We start from the raw sequence: 21474 nt of genomic DNA, 5'->3' as shown, positions 1-21474 counted from the left end.
TAATAAGAAGATGAGGAAATAAAATCAGTTCAAAAGGGAGGAATATGCATCCTCAGAATTAAAGGATCCTGGTCCGGTTTGAGGAGGACTCCTGGCAAGATGCAAGCCCTTTGTGTAATGCTCAAGAGGGAGGAGACCTTGTTTGCTCCTTGGAAGTGTTTAGTACAAAAACTGCTTATTCTGACATGTGATTCCAGCCATTATCAGGAGCGACTGCAGATAATTCCCATTTGCAGAGGAATGCTACTAACAAGTGTAGGAGGGAGCAGCGACAACGAAAAATTCTGCTGTCATAGGTCACGTTTATGTTGGTTTTCTTGAAAATCAAGGGTAGAAAATTTCATGCCGAGAGAGAGAGAGAGAGAGAGAGAGAAACACATAGGGAGGGAAGTGGGGAAGATTTATGTTAAGGAATTGGTTAATGCAATTGGGGAGACTGAACAAGTTCAAAATCTGCAGGGTAGCCAGCCATCTAGAGACCCAGGGAAGAGTTGAAGCTGCAGCACGAACAGCCAGTCTGGAGGCAGAGTTCCTCCCTTCTCTGGGGAGGCCAGTTTTTTTCTTGGATGAGGTCCACCTACATTATGAGGGCAGTCTGCTGGTGCTCATAGTCTGCGATCCAAATGTTCATTCCAGCTAAAAAATGCTTTCACAGAGACATCTAGAGTAGTGTTTGACCACATATCTGAGTACTGTGGTGTAACCAAATTTGACACACAAAGTTAACTACCATATGGGTGAAGATGCTGTATTGGCTTATAATTTTGGTAGTAATCATGGAATGTCTGTGTAAATTACAAAATGGGACACATGACTGAATTCTATCCTTAGTGAGGTTTGGGAACTAACCTTAGCCTTTGCGCTAAATATGAAGAAAGCCCGATCCTGTACAGGGGGTAACTCATTGGATCTTCTGCTTAGAAATCAAAAGAAGATATGTAACTGGTTGTCAGTTTAAGAAAAAAAGTATTACTACAAAGGATTCTTGTATTCTAAAGTGGAAATGTAATCTCCTTCAGCTGTTTTCCTGAAGAGGCCAATTGGATGTTGTTGTATATTTCTAGAGATTATGCAGTTGTCTAGAAATCAACTTTCTTCTATCTCTGAGTAGTAAAGTTACAGACTTTTTATTTATTTTCATGTTTATATATATATATATATATATAGGTTCCTTACTGTGAACAATACTGAATTTAGCTCTTTGTCATCTCTTTTCTCTCTACAATCCTAATTTAAATTCTTTTTTTGATCTAAGTTTTATAAGGCACTCACTATACTTACTCTACTTTACATATTCTTTCCTCCTGTTTTGGAGAGTTGTGTTAAATTTGAAATATCAGAACAGATAACGGTTACACACTATTGTCTCTCCTTGTCACCATTTGTTCTACAGTTAAATGTATTCATTGCTTCCTCTCAGTGCTGAACCTTCTCTGTGAGTTCCTTGATTATCTGAAGCTCATTGTCATGTAACTTTATAAAAATAGTACCCCTGCCTTCTGACATGTTCATTACAGTTTTGTTGGAGGCCTTCATACTCGAAGGTCCGAAGGTCCGTGTGCATTCTTGGCTGATGAACAAATCCTTGGCTCACATTTTCTTTTCCTTGAGAACCTTAAGTTTGTTACTCTGTTGCCTTCTGGCATAGAGTGTTGCTGTCAGATTCTGAGTCTGTCCCTTACACATGATTTGGTCCTTTTGTGTGAATGCCCAAAGGGTGTTACTTTCTTTAAAATTCGTTTATTTGACTTGGATATGCCTTAGCGCCAGTCATTTTGGGTTTTCCCATGGGGTGCATTTGTATGTTCAAGTGTTTTGTTTCAGGAAAGTTTTCTTGAATTACGGTTTTTAGTACTCTCTTCTGTGAACTTTGATTTTAGTTTTTAGGTTCTTCTGTTATACAGAAGTTGGAGTATTTGTTACCATCTCTTAATTCTTTTTGCTTTTGTCCCCATCTGTCCCCTTTTCATCATCCACTTTCCTCACATGCTCCCATGGTGTCTGTTTCTTCTCATGTTCTTCTAGTCTTCATTTCTGAAAAAAAAAATTCAAATTATTCTTTACTTTGTCTGGTAGTTCTCACATCTTGTCTAGAGATCTCATTTCTCATCTTTTCTGTTTCTGATATATGTTTTTATGTTTGAATTCTTCAGGGAAATAGGACCGTTGGGAAGTAGATAAAATATGAAGGAGATTTATTATGAGGAAATTGGCTTATGCTATTTTGAAAGCTGAGAAGTCCCATGGAGTGCTGTCTGTAAGCCAAGCCTCAGGAAAGCTGGAAGGGGAATTCAGTCTGCAGGCCTAGAACCAGGGGACCCAGTGGTGTCAGTTCCAGTCCAAGGGCAGGAGAAGACTGATGTCCCAGCTCAGGCAGGCCAGCAGGAAGAAGAAGGGGTAAATTCCTCCCTCCTCTACCTTTTGTTCTATTGAAGCCCTTGACGGAATGGATTATGGCCACCCACATTGGTGAGGGCATCTTCTTTGTTCAGTCTGCTGATATAAATGCACAGACACACCCGTGAACAGTGTTTAATCTGGGCACTCTGTGGCACAGTTAAGTTGACACATAAAATTAATCATCACAGTTTCTCTTTTGTGGCTTCTGTCATTTGTTCAGTGTTTGATAGTAGTTTTCATCTACTTCACAAGCCTGTTTTTGAGGCCCGCTGCCGCCTGTCAGAACATCTGTCACATTGTTAGTCTCTTTCCTCCTCAAAATACTTTCGTATGTTGTCCAACTGTGATGCTTCCAGACCCGTGTAAACGAGAGGATTTCAGGAAAGCTTTCCTAGCTTAAGACCTCTCTATGTAGCCACCTCTGTCATACTTTCTGAGGCCTGCCGCCCTCATTTCTGCCTGAATCCTGCTTTCCTTACCCTGTGGTGCTGTCCTGGTCAGTGAGGATTGTGTACTCAGAGGGACTGTGTCTTTCTGGAAGGAAGGTTTCCTGGGTTTTTACACAGTCCCGAGGGGCTTAGGCAGACCTGAGTTTTCTGGCCTTACAGTCTTGCACTTAGCCTTGTGAATCTCCTTCCCAGTCTCCTTGGTTAGGTTCAGATCCCCTTGCTTAGTTTTTCACCCCAGGGGAGAAGCTTCCCTTCTGCGATGAGTACTCCTTATTGTCTCTCATAGCCTGTTCCCCTCTGACTTAGCTAAATTTATGTTACCAGTCTAAAGTAAATTATTTAGAAAATATGTAATTTTAGTTTTAACTATTACAACCTACAATAAATTGTTTCTTTAAAACTTGTTTGTGTTATATATCAGATGTTAGTCACTTTTATTCATGGTGTACGAAATGAGAGCTTTATACCCATAAAACTGTGGGAAGGGGATTCCTTTCAGCTCTTTTCACTCTTGGCATATATCAGCATCTGTTGTCTTGGTTTTGGCCTTCAGCTTGCATCCAAGAAGCCAAGGTTTCAAGGTGAAATGAAGATTTTTTCCTGATATCAAGAGCCAGGTGTATTATTTATAAACTTTCTATGTAGATTTTTCAGTTGCTAATAATAAACCAGAAAAAAAAGTAGTTTGATGTTTCAATAATTTGTAATATTACATTGTTTGTTATAAACTTCAGTTTTAAGATTATGTGTTTCCTAGACAAGTAATGTTTCTATAGTGCATTGATATAAGCTAATCTGGATTTCAGTTTAAGAGAAGATTGTCTAGTTTATTTTTAGTTAAGCCTGTACAGGCAGAATTATTTGGGCACGGGAATGGGTGAGATTGAATAGTTATACATTTCTTTTTAATTTGAAGTGGATATTATATAAAGCTATATACCTGTGTGATTATTGATAACATGTGTTTCATGGATCAGTCCTTCTTCTTTAATTAACGTGGATAATTTTGAGTTGATTGGATTAAAATAAACTCAGAAAGCTGATAATCTGATGCTTAATGGTAGGGCTTAAGTTGCAATTGACTAGTAGTTTTTTCTGCCTATACACAGTGGAAGTGCACAACAAGCTCATATTACTAACGTACCATGTTACCCAGTCACCACCACTGGTACAGGGGTGGAAGATAACCACCTTGAGTCACCTGAAGCAGGAATGTGGCAAACATGAGTTTGTACATATATTGGGACCATCTGTAATGAGATCATGCTAGCCAGTGGTTATGTTAGCTCTAGGCATGCATACTTTTGAGATAATACCTTATGTGTGTATATGTGTGAATACAGAAAACATCGGAGCAGTGTGGGTCCGAGCAAACCTGTTTCCCAGCCCCGGCGGAACATCGTAGGCTGCAGGATTCAGCATGGGTGGAAAGAGGGGAATGGCCCTGTTACCCAGTGGAAAGGAACCGTTCTGGACCAGGTGCCTGTAAATCCTTCTTTGTATCTTATAAAATACGATGGATTTGACTGTGTTTATGGACTAGAACTTAATAAAGATGAAAGAGTTTCTGCGCTTGAAGTCCTCCCTGATAGAGTTGGTAAGTTCTTTTTATAATTTGTGCATTATATGCTTTAAAAATGATATTGAAATGGATGCTTTTTAAATTATTTTACATTATTAATACTTCACTTTTATTGGAACACAAGCACCCCTCTTGATAAACATTATATTAAATCACCGAAAACCACAAAAATTGATCCAAAGCAGTTCAAGGAACTGTGTGAGAGATATAGAGATGTGTATTTTCCCCCCAAGAAGTTTGCCACTTAATAATTTATAATATGGTTATTTTTAACATTTTTGCTCACTGTTTTCTGGACTCTGATGGGTAAGGTTATCAGTAGCTCAAATATCTTGTGTGTTAATCTCATCAGATACAAAAGATAAGAGAATGCTGTGCATTTATTTTAGAATCTTTCTGTGAAAGTGTATCTTTGATTGTGTACAGTGTAAATGATAATTGGACTTTGAGCCAAAATTTAGGCAACCAAAACGTGATCTTTATTATACACAGCGCTTGACTGAAGAATGTTTGTGGAAATGAATGGCTCTTTTTAAATGTCATACAATGTCAGTTTTGCCTTGCAAGTGTTCCTTAAGGCATAAGGTCTAAGGTAAATAATAAATTACTGATTTTATTAGTAGGGTGGGATACACCCAAACTAATACTACTTTTTTTGAAGCATTTATTTTGAAATATTTTCTTATTACAGTGATGCTGCTCTTGTTTAAAATATTGGTTTGTAGTTTTAGAATTGTCTTTAAAAGTCAATACCATTAAATAACAAAGCTTCAGCATATCTAGGTAGGAATTTTGGGATCAAATTGTCACGGGAAGAAATTAGTTCAGTCTCCTCGCTTTGTTTTTCTTCAGGCTGTGCCATTGTGTCCCTGAGATATAATGAGTTTCCTTAGGAATTTAATTCTGCCTTAGTAGCAAGTTATTTTGTTAATCTTCTCTTTAGATATCAACTGCTAAATCTTTACTCATCTGTATAAATATGGTTCAGTTTTCAAAGAAATCTTTCGTTAAGTGTAAATATTTCTTACTACTCCTATAAGTGATATTAAATCTTTGTTATTTTCAACATTCTCATCTCTTCTTAAGTATGACTGAACACCTGCTCTTCCTCTTGATGCACATCCTACGTTTCTTCCTTGATCATGGCATTAATCCATTTCCCACATAAGAAACTTTAACATATTAAGAATCTTAACAGCAGAATTTTAGTCTTTGCCCCTTCTGAGACGACAAGTAGCTCACTTGAAGGTTCCTGCGTATTGCTGCGTGACCTGTGGTTGTTGGTCCTTTTGTCATCGAAGGATAGAAACTATACAAGTATCTGGTGATGGGACTAAGGGTTACATGTTGTTCATAGTTTGGGATTATCTCAGTTTCCAACAATAGTGATTTTGTAAACAGTAAAGCAATATAAAAAGAAATCCAAGAGCTTTTATGTAAATCAGCAATGTATGTGCCTCATTCAGCTAATAGTTGCTATTAATTTTAGTATTTATTGTATTAGATTGGTGCAAAAGTAATTGCGGTTTTTGACATTGAAAGTAATGGCCAAAACAGCAGTTACTTTGGCATCAACCTACTTTAGTCTAAAAAATTACTTGCTCTTCACTTTTTTTTTACATAGGAAGCAATTGCTTCAGGCAGTACATTAGAGTATAATTAAAATTATGTTTTTCTTAAGCTAAAGTTGGAGAAAAAAGTCAGTCAGCCAGAATGCATGTGATGTCACAGAGCAGTGGTTCCCAAAGCAAAGTCTGGGGACCCTTGGGTTCTCTGAAGCCCATTCAGGAGATTTGCAAGGTCAGAAATATTTCATATTGTTAAGCTGTAATTCGTGCTTTTCACTCTCTTTTGTTTTTCAGTTACACAGTAGAGTTTCCCACTATCTATTTGGAATAGTTGCATAACTTAGTGAACACAGTATTTTCTTTATGAACAGTGCATGGTACCAGATCATGCACTGGTGAAAGAGCTATTCTAAGTGCAAGACTAACTACTTTTTTTAATTGTAAAAAAACCCACATAGCATAAAATGTACTGTCCTAACCATTTTTCCTTTTTTTTTTTTTTTAAGACGGAGTCTGTCTCTGTCGCCCAGGCTGGAGTGCAGTGGCCGGATCTCAGCTCACTGCAAGCTCCACCTCCCGGGTTTTTTACGCCATTCTCCTGCCTCAGCCTCCCGAGTAGCTGGGACTACAGGCGCCCACCACGTCACCCGGCTAGTTTTTTGTATTTTTTTTAGTAGAGACGGGGTTTCAACGTGTTAGCCAGGATGGTCTCGATCTGCTGACCTCGTGATCCGCCCATCTCGGCCTCCCAAAGTGCTGGGATTACAGGCTTGAGCCACTGCGCCCGGCCCTGTCCTAACCATTTTTAAGTGTACAGTTCAGTAGTGTGTTAAGTACATTCACATTGTTGAAACAGATCTCCAGAACTACTTCATCTTACAAATCTGAAGCTCTCTACCTATTAAACAAAACAGCATGCCGTTTCTCCCATTCCCAGCCCCTGGCAACCACTGTTCTACACTCTGTCTCTATGAATTTGACTACTCTAGATATCTCAGAGAAGTAGAATCACACAATATTTGTTTTGTGAATAACTTAATTCACTTAGCATAATGTCCTCAAAGTTCGTTCATGTTGTAATGTGTGACAGGATTTCCTTTCTTTTTAAGGCTGAAAAGAACATTGCATTGTATCTATATACCACAGTTTATCTGTTCACCCATTAATGGACATTTGGATTGTTTCTGCCTCTTGGTAGAATGTAAAATTGTACCATGTAAAATTGTGACTAGCGCTGCTGTAAACATGGATATGCAGATATTTCTTTGAGATCCTGCTTTCAGTTTTTTTGGATATAGGCACAGGAGTGGGATTGCTGGATCATATGGTAATTATAATTTTAATTTTAATGTCGTAATTCTAATTTCTTAGGTAGAACTACCATACTGTTTTCCACAGCAGTTGTACTATTTTCCAGTCCTGCCTACAGTACACAAGGGTTTCAGTTCTCCATCCCTTAGTCAGCAGTTGCTATTTACTGTTTTTGTCATAGTGGTCATCCTGATGGGTGTGATATGATACCTCATTTTGTTTTGATTTCTGTTTCTCTGATGATTAGTGATGTTTAACATCTTTTTATGTGCTTGTTGGCCACTTGTAAATCATCTTTGGGGAAATACCTAGTCACGTCCTTTGACCATTTTTTAATTAGGTTATTTGATTTTTGTTGAGTTGTGGGAGTTCTTTATATGTTCTGGAGACATGAGTTTTAATGTAACAGTATGACAAATTTATTAATGGTTTCAGATTCTGCATTGTAACCTTTAAGGAGCTAACTGTTGACTTTTGTAGTTTCATATAAGAATATCTAGAATTATCTGAAAGACAATTAGAATACTCTTTTCAGTATCATATCTTTGAGAGGCTGGATTTTATATATGAACCGAAAGAGCAGATCATAACAGATTGAGTGCTAAAGCAGATATGAGAATCTGCTTGTTCTTTTTAAAACCTAGACATTAGGAGATTTGCAAAAATGTAAAAATTAAGCCACTTTTCTTACTATATTTTGATAGGAAATAGTTATTTTTAATTTAAAATACATTGATATATAGGTATTTTTAAATGTTTCTATATTTTTTATTTTCCGAAGTAGTAAATATTGGTAGGCATTATCTATGTAAACAGATGCTTTTTTAGGAGTGTAGTAATTTCTATTTATGTTTTAATTATTTTTTTAGAGACAAGATCTCACTTTGTCACCCAGGCTGAAGTATAGTGGTGTGATCAGGGCTCACTGCTGTCTCAACACCTTGGGCTCAAGCAGTCCTCCTGCCTCAGTCTCCCGAGTTGCTGGGACTACAGGCGCGCACCACAGTAGCCTGCTAATTTTTAACTTTTTGTAGAGATGAAATCTCATTATGTTGCCCAGGCTGGTCTCAAACTCCTGGCCTCAAGCAGTCCTCCTACCTGGGACTCAAAGTGCTGGGATTATAGGTGTGAGCCACTGTGCCCAGCCAGTAATTTTTAAGAATGCAATGGAGTTCTGAGATCTAGTAGTCTGAGATCTACTGGCCCTAAGAAACTAGTGGGGGTTTTTTAGTATCGTACACGGGGGGAATTCTATGTAATTTTTTATTATTACTGCATACTTAAAGAAAACCAACCATGTATTAGTTTAGGGTATGCTGATAAAATTGAATAGCGATACATTTATCAAGAAAATCTAACTTTTTTGTTTCTTTTGATTTAACAGAAATAGAACTCTGTTGAATGAGAAAAATAGGAGTGCTAACTGGTTTTTTTTGTTGTTGTTAAGACAGGGCCTCACTTCGTAGCCCAGGCTGGAGTGCAGTGGCGCCACCTTGTCTCACTGCAGCCTCGACTTCCAGGTTTAGGTGATTCACCACCTGGGCCTCCTGAGTAGCTGGGACTACGGGCCTGCACCACCACACCTGGCTAACTTTTTGTATTTTTGGTAGAGACGGGGTTTTGTCATGTTGGCCAGGCTTGCCTCAAACTTCTGGGCTCGAGTGATTCGCCCGCCTTGGACTCCCAAAGTGCTAGGATTACAGGCGTGAGCCACCGTACCTGTCGCTAATTGTTTTTTTTTTTTTTTTTTTTTTTTTTTTTAAGAAAATTGTTTTAATTTTGTATAAAGACAGTTACCTAAAATTGTGTACTGGAGAAATCTTAAAACCAATAGGATCCTTCATAGTTTTTCCAGTGTTAAAAAGATGAAGGTGATAATTTTCACCTCATTAGAAAATTATCAAGGGCTAGGACTGTTAATCTATCATTTCAGAGACCTGAGCTCCTAACCACATGGGGCATCTGATTAAATCATACAAAATACTGACCTGCTATGATCTAGTTATGAAACAAGAAAGGGAAGGTCTCTGCTTTCATTGGGATATACAGGCAACTAACAAGTACACAAATGCATAAAATGGGATAACTTTAGATCATGGTGAATGTTACTAAGAGGTAAAATTGGGTAATGTGACTGGAATTTGTGGGGCTACCTTGTTGGTCAGGAGAACCCCAACAGGAACCGGCCTTCTGAAGATGTGGGGAAGAGCTTATCAGGCAGAGGAGAGTGTGTCCTAATGGGAGAGGAAGAAGAGCCGAGTAGAGAAGGCATGAGCAGTGAGGAGGAAGATGTGAAAACTTGAGGGCAGAGGCGTGGTGGCTTAGGGCTTGGGGGCCATGGTGAGCAGTTTGGTTGTTTTTCAAATTACGAAGGAAAGGCATGGGAACATTTTAAATCACACAATGTGTTATCAATGACACAGTGATTACTTTGGTTGCAGCGAAGAATAAGATTGTAGGAGCAAGAGAGTAAAAACCTATGCCTTAATAAAAAATGGAAATAAGACTGAAGGAAAACAAACACCAATTTCTTTTAAAAAAAAAAAAACAAAAAAATCTCTGTGCCTTGAATAGGTTAATTTCTAAGTTTTAAATAAACGTTCTGTGGTTATGTAAGATGCTAATACAGGAGAAGCAAAGTGAACCATATACAGGAACTCTACTGTTTTTGCAATTCTTCTGTAAGTCTGAACTTATCTCAAAATTTAACTGTTAAGTAAACAGTAACAAAAATTATTTTATACCTTGAATGAACAGTTAAAACTTTTGATTTGGGTACAGAACCAAGAGCAGATAAGTCCAGAAAAATTTTTTTAAAAATCATATTTTTTTCAGTTAACCAACTTGGGACAAAATACTTCTATTCCTGTTGAATCCATCTCTGAGCTGGGGCCCAGTAGTTTGTCTTTGGTTTTTGTACTTTTTAAAGCTTTCCCAGATTCTGATGCTTGCTAATACATTGCATGGACAAAATTTCAGGTAGCCTTCTTTTGTAGATTCAGTCTTCATAGTCGGTAATCAGTGAAAAATGCTTTGTCAACTTTTTTTTTTTTTTTAAATCCCCAGCAACATCTCGAATCAGCGATGCACACTTGGCAGACACAATGATTGGCAAAGCAGTGGAACATATGTTTGAGACAGAGGATGGTTCTAAAGATGAGTGGAGGGGAATGGTCTTAGCACGTGCACCTGTCATGAACACATGGTTTTACATTACCTATGAGAAAGACCCTGTCTTGTACATGTACCAACTCTTAGATGATTACAAAGAAGGCGACCTTCGCATTATGCCTGATTCCAGTAAGTATATATTGGCAACTTTTATTTTTGGTAATTAGAAGGGATTTGGACTTTAGTGCAAGATATTTGATTGGCTCTTTTGCAGATACATTTTTATTTCTGGATATATGATGATTATTTTAGTCATGCACAAACACAGCCTTTGAAATTTTTCATCCGGTTGTCATGAATTTTAGATAAGAAAATATTTGATAATCAGTTCTGCTTGACTTCCATAATAAGATACAAGTTTTTTTTATAATTAACACTACTACATATTACTTATTGCTTTTATTTAAAAGCATGATGGAATAGGGACCAGTAAAATACGTCCCTGTGTACCCCTGCTCAGCTTTAACGGTTATTGTCTCATTGCTTGTCTAGTTCTATCTATTAATCCCCCCAATGCAATTATTTTAAAGCTAACCCCAAGACATTGATTATTTCATCTGTAAATACTTGAACCTCAGAACAGCAATCTTCAGCCTTTTTGTCACCAGGAACCAGTTTCGTGGAAGACAGTTTTCCATGGATTGGGAGTGTTGGGTGTGGAGATGGTGGTTTTGGAGGCGTTAGATTTCCCATAAGGAACACGCAACCTAGATTCTTGACATGCGTAGTTCACAGTAAGGTTTATGCTCCTAGGAGAATCTGATGCCCCTGCTGATCTGCCAGGAGGCAGAGCTCAGGTGGCAGTGCTCTCTTTGCCACTGCTCACCATCTGCTTTGCAGCGTGGTCCAGGTGTCCGGGACTCCTGATTTAGAGAACATCGATTTCAGAAAAGTTAATTGGGAGAACTTTTCAGTAGCAATTGGAGTACATAGTCAGTGTTTAGACAGATGATTAGCTATTTCCACAACTAGTCTGTTCGCACAGGTAAGGTAGAAGAGGATGTGACCTGGGCTAATTTCGTTAGGCCTAGAAAAGCTTTATTGTGTTATTTATTTATTTATTTATTTATTTAGAGACAAGAGTCTTGCCCTGTTGCTCAGGCTGGAGTGCAATGGTGTGGTCTTGTCTCACTGCAGCCTCTGCCATCCGGGCTCAAGCAAGTCTCCTGCCCCAGCCTCCTAAGTGGCTGGGACTACAGGCATCCACCACCACCCCTGGCTAATTTTTGTTTGTTTGTTTGTTTTGTTTTGTATTTTAGTAGAGATGGGATTCACCATGTTGGCCAGGGTGGTCTGAAACTCCTGAGCTCAGGCAGTCTGCCAGCCTTGGTCTCCCAAAGTGTTAGGATTACAGGTGTGAGCCATTACGGCTGTGTTAGTCCATATAGTTAGTCCATTTAAAATGTGCAATTCTGTACTTTTTAATATATGCACAGATATGTACAGTCCTCACCACAGTCGATTTTAAAACATTTTCATCACCTCAAAAGAAAGCCTTGTATCTATTAGCTGTCAGTCCTTTATTCCTCCAACCCCCTAGCCTTAAGCAACCAGTAATGCTTGATGTGTCAGTTTCCCTGTTGTGGACTTTACTGTGAATGGACCATATGATGTGAGGTCCTTTGTACTAGCTTCTTTCCCTTAGCATGTTTTGAGATTTCATTCACACTGTAGCATATATCAGTACTTCATTCCTTTTAATGGCCAAATACAATTGCATTGTATGGATATATACTACATTTTGATTAGCCATTCATCCAATAAAGGACATCTGAGTTGTTTCCCCACCTCTTGGTTTTTATGAATAATGCTGCTGTAAACATTTGTGTGCAAGTTTCTCTATGGACATGTTTTATTTCCTTTGGGTATATACCTAGGAATGGAATCGCTGGGTCATAATGGTAACTTTATGTTTAATCGTTTGGGGGAACTGCAAGGCTAATTTTGAAAACAAAAAGACCATTTTACATTTCCAAGAGTAGTGTTATGAGAGTTCTGATTTCTCCACATTCTCACCAACTCTTACTGTTACCTGACTTTGATTCTTGCCATGCTAGTGGATGTGAAGTGGTATCTCATTGTGGCTTTGATTTGCATTTCTTTGATGAGTAATGATGTTAAGCATCTTTCATATGCTTATTGGCCCTTTAAACAAAAAAAAAAAATTTTTTTTTTTTTTGAGATGGAGTCTTGCTTTGTTGCCCAAGCTGGAGTGCATTGGCATGATCTCAGCTTACTGGCAGCCTCCGCCTCCTGGGTTCAAGCCATTCTCCTGCCTCAGCCTCCCGAGTAGCTGGGACTATAGGTGCGTGCCACGATGCCCAGATAATTTTTGTATTTTTAGTAGAGGGGGTTTCACCATATTGGCCAGGCTCCTCTCGAACTCCTGACCTCAAAGGATCCACCCACCTGGCTTCCCAAAGGGCCGGAATTACAGATGTGAGCCACCATGCCCGGCCTGTTGGCCCTTTTTATATCATCTGTGGTGAAATGTCTATTCATATCCCCTGCCCATTTTTAAATTGAATTATCTGTCTTTCATTATTGCATTGTGACGATTTTTAAAATATAAGACCTTTATCAGATACATGTTGCAAATATTTTCTCCCATTCCATGGGCTGTTTTTACTTTCTTGATGATGATCTTTGCACAGAAGTTTTAAACTTTGAAGTCCAAGTTACATTTTCTCTTGCTGAGTATGCTTTTTGTGTCCTAAGAATCTTTTGCCAAATCTGAGGTCATAAAGATTTACCCTTGTTTTCTTCTAAGAGTTTTTATAGTTTTAGCTCTTACTTACAGGTCTTTGATGCATTTTCAAGTTAATTTTTGTTTGTGGTTCAAGGTAAGGGTCCAACCTCTTTTTTTTTTTTTTTCTTGTGACTGCCTATCTAGTTGTCCAAGCACGATTTTTTGCGAAGACTATTCTTTCTCCCATTGAATGGTTTTGGCATCCTTGTTGCGCAGTGGCTCATGCCTGTAATCCCAGCACTTTGGGAGGCCAGGCGGGTGGATCACGAGGTCAGGAGTTCGAGACCAGCCTGGGCAACACGGGGAAACCCCATCTCTACTAAAAATCAGCCAGGCATGGTGGCAGGCACCTGTAATCCCAGCTACTTGGGAGGCTGAAGCAGGAGAATCGCTTGAACCTGGGAAGTGGAGGTTGCAGTGAGCCAAGACCGCACCATTGCACTACAGCCTGGGCGACAGAGCGAGACTCCGTCTCAAAAAAATAAAAAATAAAAAAAAATCAGTTGACAAAGTTTGAGTCCTGCTTTTTTTTTTCTTCCTTTTTTTTTTTTGAGACAGTTGCACTCTGTTGCTCAGGCTGGAGTACAGTGGCACGATCTCGGCTCATTGCAACCTCCGCCTCCCAAGGAACTGGAATTACAGACATGTGCCACCACATTCGGCGAACTTTAATATTTTCTGTAGAGATGGGGTTTTGCCATGTTGGCCAGGCTGGTCTCGAACTCCTGGAGTGAAGTGATCTGCCTGCCTCAGTCTCCCAAAGTGCTGGGATTACAGGTGTAAGCCACTGCACCCGGCCCCTGCTTTCTTTTTCAGGATTGTTTTGGCTATTCTGGGTCCCTTGCAGTTTCATACGAATTTTAGAATCAACTTGTCAGAACAAAGAAGTCCCCTGGGATTCTGATTAGGGACTGTGTTGAATCTGTGGATCAGTTTGAAGAGTATTGCCCTCTTAACAGTGTTAACAAGACTTTACAAGTCTTCTAACCCATGAGCATGGGGTGTTTTTTCATTGATTGGTGGATTGATTTCAACAATATTTTGAAAATATTGCATTTCTTTTTCCTTTCCTTTCACTTTCGCTTTCCCCTTTTTTCCTTTTATCTGAGACAGAGTCGTCTTGTTGGCCAGGCTGGAGTGCAGTGGCTTGATCTCACTTACTGCCGCCTCTGCCTCTCAGGTTCTAGCGATTCTCCTCCCTCCGCCTCCCGGGTAGATGGGATTACAGGCATACGCCACCTCGCCTAGCTCATTTTTGTATTTTTAGTAGAGACGAGGTTTCACCATGTTGACCAGGCTGGTCTTGAACTCCTGAGGACCTCAAGTGATCCACCCACCTCGGCCTCCCAAAGTGCTGGGATTACAGGTTGAGCCACCGTGCCTGGCCACTTTTTATTTATTTATTTATTTTGAGATGGAGTCGTCTTCTGTCACCAGGCTGGTGAGCAGTGGCACAATCTTGGCTTACTGCAACCTCTGACTCCCAGGTTGAAGCAGTTCTCCTGCCTTAGCCTCCCAAGTAGCTGGGATTACAGGCATGCGCCACCATACCCATCTAATTTTTGTAGTTTTAATAGAGATGGGGTTTCACCATATTGGCCAACATGGTCTCAATCTCCTGACCTCGTGATCATCCTGTCTTGGCCTCGCAAAATGCTGAGATTACAGGTGTGAGCCACTGCGCCTGGCCCCGCATTTCTTTTATTAAATTTACTTCGAAGGATTTTATCCTTTTTGATGCTATTATACATATGAATTGAATTGTTTTCTTAATTTCGCTTTTGGTTAAGTTTGCTCCTTTAAAAACTACTCAGTGGCCTTTCTTCAAACACATGAATCTCTGACCTTGGACAGATGTAACTGATAGGCCCTCTCCATACATTAGCCATGTGTCAGTCATTTCTATTTCTTTTTTTTTTTTTTTAAATTCTTCCTATGAAGAAGTTAGTTAATGTACTAATTTGCTCATCTGGCCTTGAATTTCTACTTCTTTGATATGTATTTTTAAAATTTTGGGTCTGGGCATTGTGGCTCATGCCTGTAATCCCAGCACTTTGGGAGGCCGAGGTGGGCAGATCACTTGAGGTCAGGAGTTCGAGGCCAGCCTGGTCAATATGGTGAAACCTGGTCTCTACTAAAAATAAAAAAATTAGCCGAGTGTGGTGGCGGGCGCTTGTAGTCCCAGCTACTCGGGAGGTTGAGGCAGAAGAATCGCTTGAACCTGGGAGGCAGAGGTTGCAGTGAGTCAAGATCATACTGCTTCACTCCAGCCTGGGCAACAAGAGCAAGACTCTGTCTCAAAAAGAAAAAAAAAATTGTGTACATTTGTTATAAAGGGGTAATTCAAATTATATACTCAGGAATTTGTCATGAGAACATTTCTTTTTTTTTTTTTTTTTTTTTTTTTTTTTGAGACGGAGTCTCGCTCTGTCGCCCAGGCTGGAGTGCTGTGGCCGGATCTCAGCTCACTGCAAGCTCCGCCTCCCGGGTTCCCGCCATTCTCCTGCCTCAGCCTCCCGAGTAGCTGGGACTACAGGCGCCCGCCACCTCGCCCGGCTAGTTTTTTGTATTTTTTAGTAGAGACGGGGTTTCACCGTGTTAGCCAGGATGGTCTCGATCTCCTGACCTCGTGATCCGCCCATCTCGGCCTCCCAAAGTGCTGGGATTACAGGCTTGAGCCACCGCGCCCGGCCCGAGAACATTTCTTTAAAAAGCATTTCTCCATCCTTTATGAGGTAACTTGAACATTTTTTATGGATAGAGTAAGTACTGTTAACCTAATCATAGGAAATGCAAGGGTGTCTGCAATTCTCCATCACTTTTCCTAACCATTTTTTGATCTTCCCTCTCCGTTAATTCTCCAAACTTACATTTGTGTGTGTGTGCGTGCATGTACACGCTGTGGAAGTGTATTTACCTTTAGAAACAGTGGTGGTTCTCTGATCTAATGAGTTCTGAAAGGGTCCTGTTCGAGTACCAGCTCTGATGCTAAAACAGGCCTCTACATGACTCCCTTGTTTAGCTCAGTTACTATAAAATTTATGTGCGATCGTGTATTTGTAATTCCTTTGTAAACATGAAAGTGCCATAAAAATATGACAGTATGATGATACTGCTTAAGGGAAGATAATTTTTAAAGAGTTCAGCTTATATTTCTTTATTCTTTTAAAAGAACTGATTATGCTCAGATGTTTTATTTTTATTGCTTGTGACTCTTAGTACCAGAGATCACAGTAGCAGTTTTTGGATTGTCATTCAGTGAGAGAATTTATTGTAACCAAAGAGGCAGACTACTGTTAATACATGTACGTTATATGGTCCACACCAGGATGCCTGTGAGAGTAAAATGGCATTGCTACCAATTGTGCCAGGATAACGTGGACTGTCGTATGTAGCTGGAACCTCTGGTTTCCCTACCTGAAGGCCACCTGCTACTGTGAGGAAAAGAGCTTTGAGTTTTTCAGAACCCATGCAGTTTCTTAAAATAGAATTGTAACTGCCTAGCAAGCCCCCTTTCTTTTTTTCTTTTACTTTGTTTTTTGTTGGTGGTGGTGATGGTTTGCTGTTGCTGTGTGTTTTCTTAGAGGCCAGAAGCAGTACATTAATCTTGGGGACCTTTTAGGCAGTACAGATGCCTGGGCCATCCTCAGAGATTCCCCTGTACTTGTCCTGGGCTGAAGTTCATTCAGTACCAATTTTTAAAGCATGGAAAACTTAAATTTTGGAACTGAGTTAGAAGAATGATGTGCAATGCAGTGAAGTTGAGGGGGAAGAGGCTTTAAGGATTCAGAGTAAACCAGTGGTACTTAGGCGTTTTAAATATGCGCCATATTCTCAGTAATCCCTGTAGGAATTGTCTGCTTTCAAATTATATTTCAAAGCCACTCAAATTTATTTTCATTTAATTACAGCTACAGATTAAATATGGACCAAATGAATTTTTGGTTATGATTTTTAAAATTGTTCATATATCTAGATGGGGGTCGGCAAACTATGGTAAAAGGTTTTATTGGAACACAGCCACATCTGTTTATATGCATATCATCAGTGGCTGCTTTCGTGCTGCAGTGGCAGAGTTCAGCAGTTGGGACAGAGACCATATGCCCGTAAGCCTGAAATATTTACTGCCTTGTCTTTTACGAAAATGTTTGCTGACTCCTGGTCTAGATAATCATGACTTCAGGGTATTTAAATTTTTTTTCTTTTTTTTTTTTTAAGTTATGAAAATAAGTATGTGAGTTGATTTATATCTAAAAATTGATTTAGAAATTTTCTCTCTTTTTTTTTTTTTTTAAATATAGATGATTCACCTCCAGCAGAAAGGGAACCAGGAGAAGTTGTGGACAGCCTGGTAGGCAAACAAGTGGAATATGCCAAAGAAGATGGCTCCAAAAGGACTGGCATGGTCATTCATCAAGTAGAAGCCAAGCCCTCCGTCTATTTCATCAAGTTTGATGATGATTTCCATATTTATGTCTACGATTTGGTGAAAACATCCTAGATGTCATCACAAACTCTGCCAAATTTGTGGAACTATGAAATGTATTATTTGTAGACATAAAGACTTGATTGCTTTCCAGTTTAATGAAAGCTTAAATGTCCCTGCGAACCCACAATCTCTGCCAGCAGAACTGGTTTTGTTCTGAATAGTACAGATTGATGTGAACACAAAGCATTTTGTGTAAGGAGAACCCCTTTCTTTTAAAAGAAGTCTGTCTATTTGGAGGGGAGTTACAGGCAAGTTTGGTAAAAGTTAAGCTAGTATCATAGTCATTTAAAATTGTAATAGATCTTAACCATTTTCCCCCTCACCTTAACCCTCTTATTCTGCCGCCACAATGCAAGCATAGTTTGATGTTTTCGTTATTGCCTTTTTTGAGATATATGTATCTGTATCTACCTATATCTATATGTGTGTATACATATATAATATATACACACAGATACATGTGTACACACACACACACACACACCCTCCACACACCCCACAGTCCCCACACACCCCACTGGCAGTCTTTTCTTTGTGGATTATTAGTATGTGGGTGACATAATTTTCTCAGTTTAACAGGAGTGCTTTACCCAAGTCAGTCATGGTTATGATATTACTGCTCTTTATTTCAAATTAAACTTTGGGCACAGGAAGCATATGGGAACATTTCAGCTTGTTTCAAAAAATCAGAAGTTCAGAGCACCTTTTCAATCTGGAGCCCTTAAACCATAAGTCCAAATATGAATTACTTGTGAACAGTTAATGACTCATTAGAATTTTACAATCTGGTGAAAAATCTGGGTAAAAGGCTACCTTTAAGTCTAAGCTTTGAATTTTTTTTGTTGTTGTTGTTACATTTTAATCATAAATTCTTTTTAGCAAAGCCCAGGTCCTTGTTCCACACAGTGTAATGTAGGTGTATTTTGGACAGCACATGTGGTACATTGTGTACAAATCGGTAATCTGGATTTCAGTACATGAATTTAAAAGGCAACAATACATCACTGGTTTGCGTGTTTTTGGTAAGTTTCTGGAAGAATACTATGCTTTTATATTGGAAGTGTAAGTTTTGAGTGGCATTGTTGCCTTCTAACAAGCTCTCTGGGACTTTTAAATTTTTATTACTATTATTGCTAATGTATAATTATGGTCAGAAACTTTCAACCCACCCCTTTCCCCTACCCCCTGGCTTTTCCTCACAAAGAATGTCTAGACAAATAGCAGCTTAGTCTCCTGACACCTTGTGGGGTGCATGTTCCTGCTCCAGGTGTGCTGTTAATGTGGATTCATTCCATTCAGTGGCCCCTTGGGGTTTGCATGTCAGTGATGCGTTACCATAGAAGAAAGCCAGCCGTTTGTGTTCGCTTGGTGGGTGTAAGTAATAGCAGCCCTTAGCCACGGAGTCTTTATGTGGTTTATTCCTGCAAGGTTGTTTTAAACTGAAATAGAACTGCTAGTGTGATTGGTTGATCAGCAAAACAGCTGCTCTCACTTTGTTTTGGAGGAACCCTGGTGGTTTGACAACCAGGAGAAAGGCCATATGTGAAACCAGTCTCTTGTGGAGATTGGAAATCCTCCCTGATATTTGGGCAGAGCCTAAACGTGCATGCTTATCACTCAAACACCAAAAGTTTGAATCAGAGGTCCGAGTGACCTCTTTTGTGGCTGTTCTTGATGGTTTCCAGGCCTCGTTATGCATGGTTTGCTTGATGCCCATTTTTTGTGCCTTGTGCTGTTGGATGGTAACGACCACTCACCATGTAAACACAGTACCTCAGTTTTCTGTCCACAGCTGCAGTCGCTCTGTCCCTGGTGCTTCACTGTGGGCAGCCAGGGACAAGCTTCTGAAAGCAGTGTGATACCCAAGTCATAGGTGCTTCTCGTGTGTGAACAGGTGTTATTCTGCAGATCTGCTATGTGTTTTCCTGTTGACTCTTTAAGAGTCCCTGCATGTAAATCTCGAAGCTGAGCCTGGCTCCCGGAGGCCAGACTGACATTACAGCGCAGGAGTTTGCAAGTGTGTCCAGCATGCACGGACTGTGCAGAACTTGGCTCGGTCACTTTGGGTGGAAAAATAAAGTTCATTTTGAAGTATCTTGAGGGTTGGGTCAATTGAGACATTTCTAGCATTACTTAATGACTTGCATTGTGGTTTTTCTGCAAGCAACTTTAATGACTTTTTTTATACCACATGGTCTCCCAGTTTCTAGATGAATGCAACATGATGATGGTGATGATGACGATGAGTTTAATCATTGTTCCATTTATTGCCTTTAGGGCTGAGGGAAAGGGAAGATTTTTTTTTTCTCTCCCCATTTTCCCCCGTTCTGTCTTTCTTTTGGTGGCTTACACCACACTTAATGACGCTATGACTAATTCTGCTCCCAAGCCCTTGTATCTTGGGCTTCGTTTTAGGCTCACGTGTCAGATCTGCATGCATTGCTTGCATTTTTCTGGTATCTGAATGTTGGTTCCTTGTTCCAGGAATTCAACATTAATTTCCAAAAGTATCATGGGACTTGTGACAACACAAGACATGAATCTATGTATAAAATTTATCGGCCTTTCTCATTTACCTGCTCTAGTATTATTGTATTGTGTGTGCGTGCGTGTGTGATGTCAGGCTGCCACGTAAAACTTCAGAGAAAAATCTTAAAAGCAGACCATCCTTTTTTGCATGCTCTATTCTAAGTAGAATGTTCAATGTAACTGACTAAAATTGCATGTTAAAGATATTTAGGTTTTTTTGTTTTCTTTATTTTTATTTGTTTTCAGTTTCCTGTATATTTGCTTACTGTGCCGTTTTAGTGGTTTTAGGATAAAAATGCACTGGTGAAGCAAATGTAGTGCCAACAGAAGGTGATTTTCCAGTTGTAAATGTCATGCAGCATTTGAAGGGACTGTGTTTTCTTAAAAAAAAATCACAGTTACTTCTAAATCAGATTTCGTTTCTTTTATCGTTTTATGTGCCAAACCACGAAGTGCATTGGGCTTGAATCTCTGAACACTGTAGACCCATTAGAAGACTGTTCCGATTGTCACAAATTGTAGTGCCTGAAAACACTCTTAAGCTGATTGTCTTAAAAAAATGAAAGTTCTCCAAAGACAAAACAGGAACAATTATTATAACAAAATAATTATGGTTGAAATGTCTGTGGTTCCTTGGAAATGCTGCGCTCTTTGTGTTTTCCATCATTAGTGCAGTTGGAATGAATGTGTACAGGTCAGAGGTCTTCGTGTTCACATTTTAAAATTAGGTAAATGACCTCATCTTTCAAGCTTGAATTCATTTTTAATTTTAATTTTATTTTATACAATGTGTAGACAGTTCCCTGTTCTCTGCATTTAGAAGTATACACAATATAAATCTGTTAATTCTGTAAGTAATTTTTATAATTATGATGTAACTCTATCTTATCCTTAAAACATTTAAAATAAACCCTTTATGTGCAACTCCTGACTGTAAAGTTTGTGCTCATGAGCAAATTGTGATGTGTTAAACTTGATTCTGAGAAGTTTTTGGGCCAAGTAACCTTTTCACCACATGTAAATGTCAGATATGCATAGAAATGGAAAGAAATAGAATTTTTATTTGATTGATAATATTCAATAATACCTGAAAGAAGAGGAGGCAATCATCGATACCACACATATATTAAATATTGAAGTTTGCAGTTTGACATTGATAAAATTCAACTTTAAAAGATCTTAAACTTAAAAAAAATTCTTTTAAATAGAATTAAATAATGTGTATT

At 39.1% G+C, this 21474-nt stretch overlaps 1 protein-coding gene across 9 annotated transcripts in view; it reads left to right on the top strand.

Moving 5' to 3' along the window:
- SPIN1 (spindlin 1) overlaps positions 1 to 21172 on the top strand; it is an 85284-nt gene extending 64112 nt beyond the window's left edge. For 7 of the 9 annotated variants that reach the window (XM_009189068.4, XM_009189070.2, XM_009189067.4 and 4 more), the window contains 3 exons: positions 4193 to 4446; positions 10377 to 10610; positions 17532 to 17815. In XM_009189068.4, the coding sequence (XP_009187332.1) occupies positions 4193 to 4446; positions 10377 to 10610; positions 17532 to 17731 (688 nt within the window). In that variant the 3' untranslated portion in view covers positions 17732 to 17815. Of the gene's footprint in view, positions 1 to 4192; positions 4447 to 10376; positions 10611 to 17531 lie in introns of all 9 variants that reach the window. The other 2 variants (XM_017949958.3, XM_003911886.3) reach the window with 2 other exon arrangements.
- The last annotated feature ends 302 nt before the right edge of the window (positions 21173 to 21474 follow it).

This window comes from Papio anubis, chromosome 13 (assembly GCF_008728515.1).
Source record: "Papio anubis isolate 15944 chromosome 13, Panubis1.0, whole genome shotgun sequence".
In the NCBI taxonomy this organism is placed as follows: Eukaryota; Metazoa; Chordata; class Mammalia; order Primates; family Cercopithecidae; genus Papio; species Papio anubis.
This window is presented reverse-complemented; position numbering and strand designations above follow the sequence as displayed.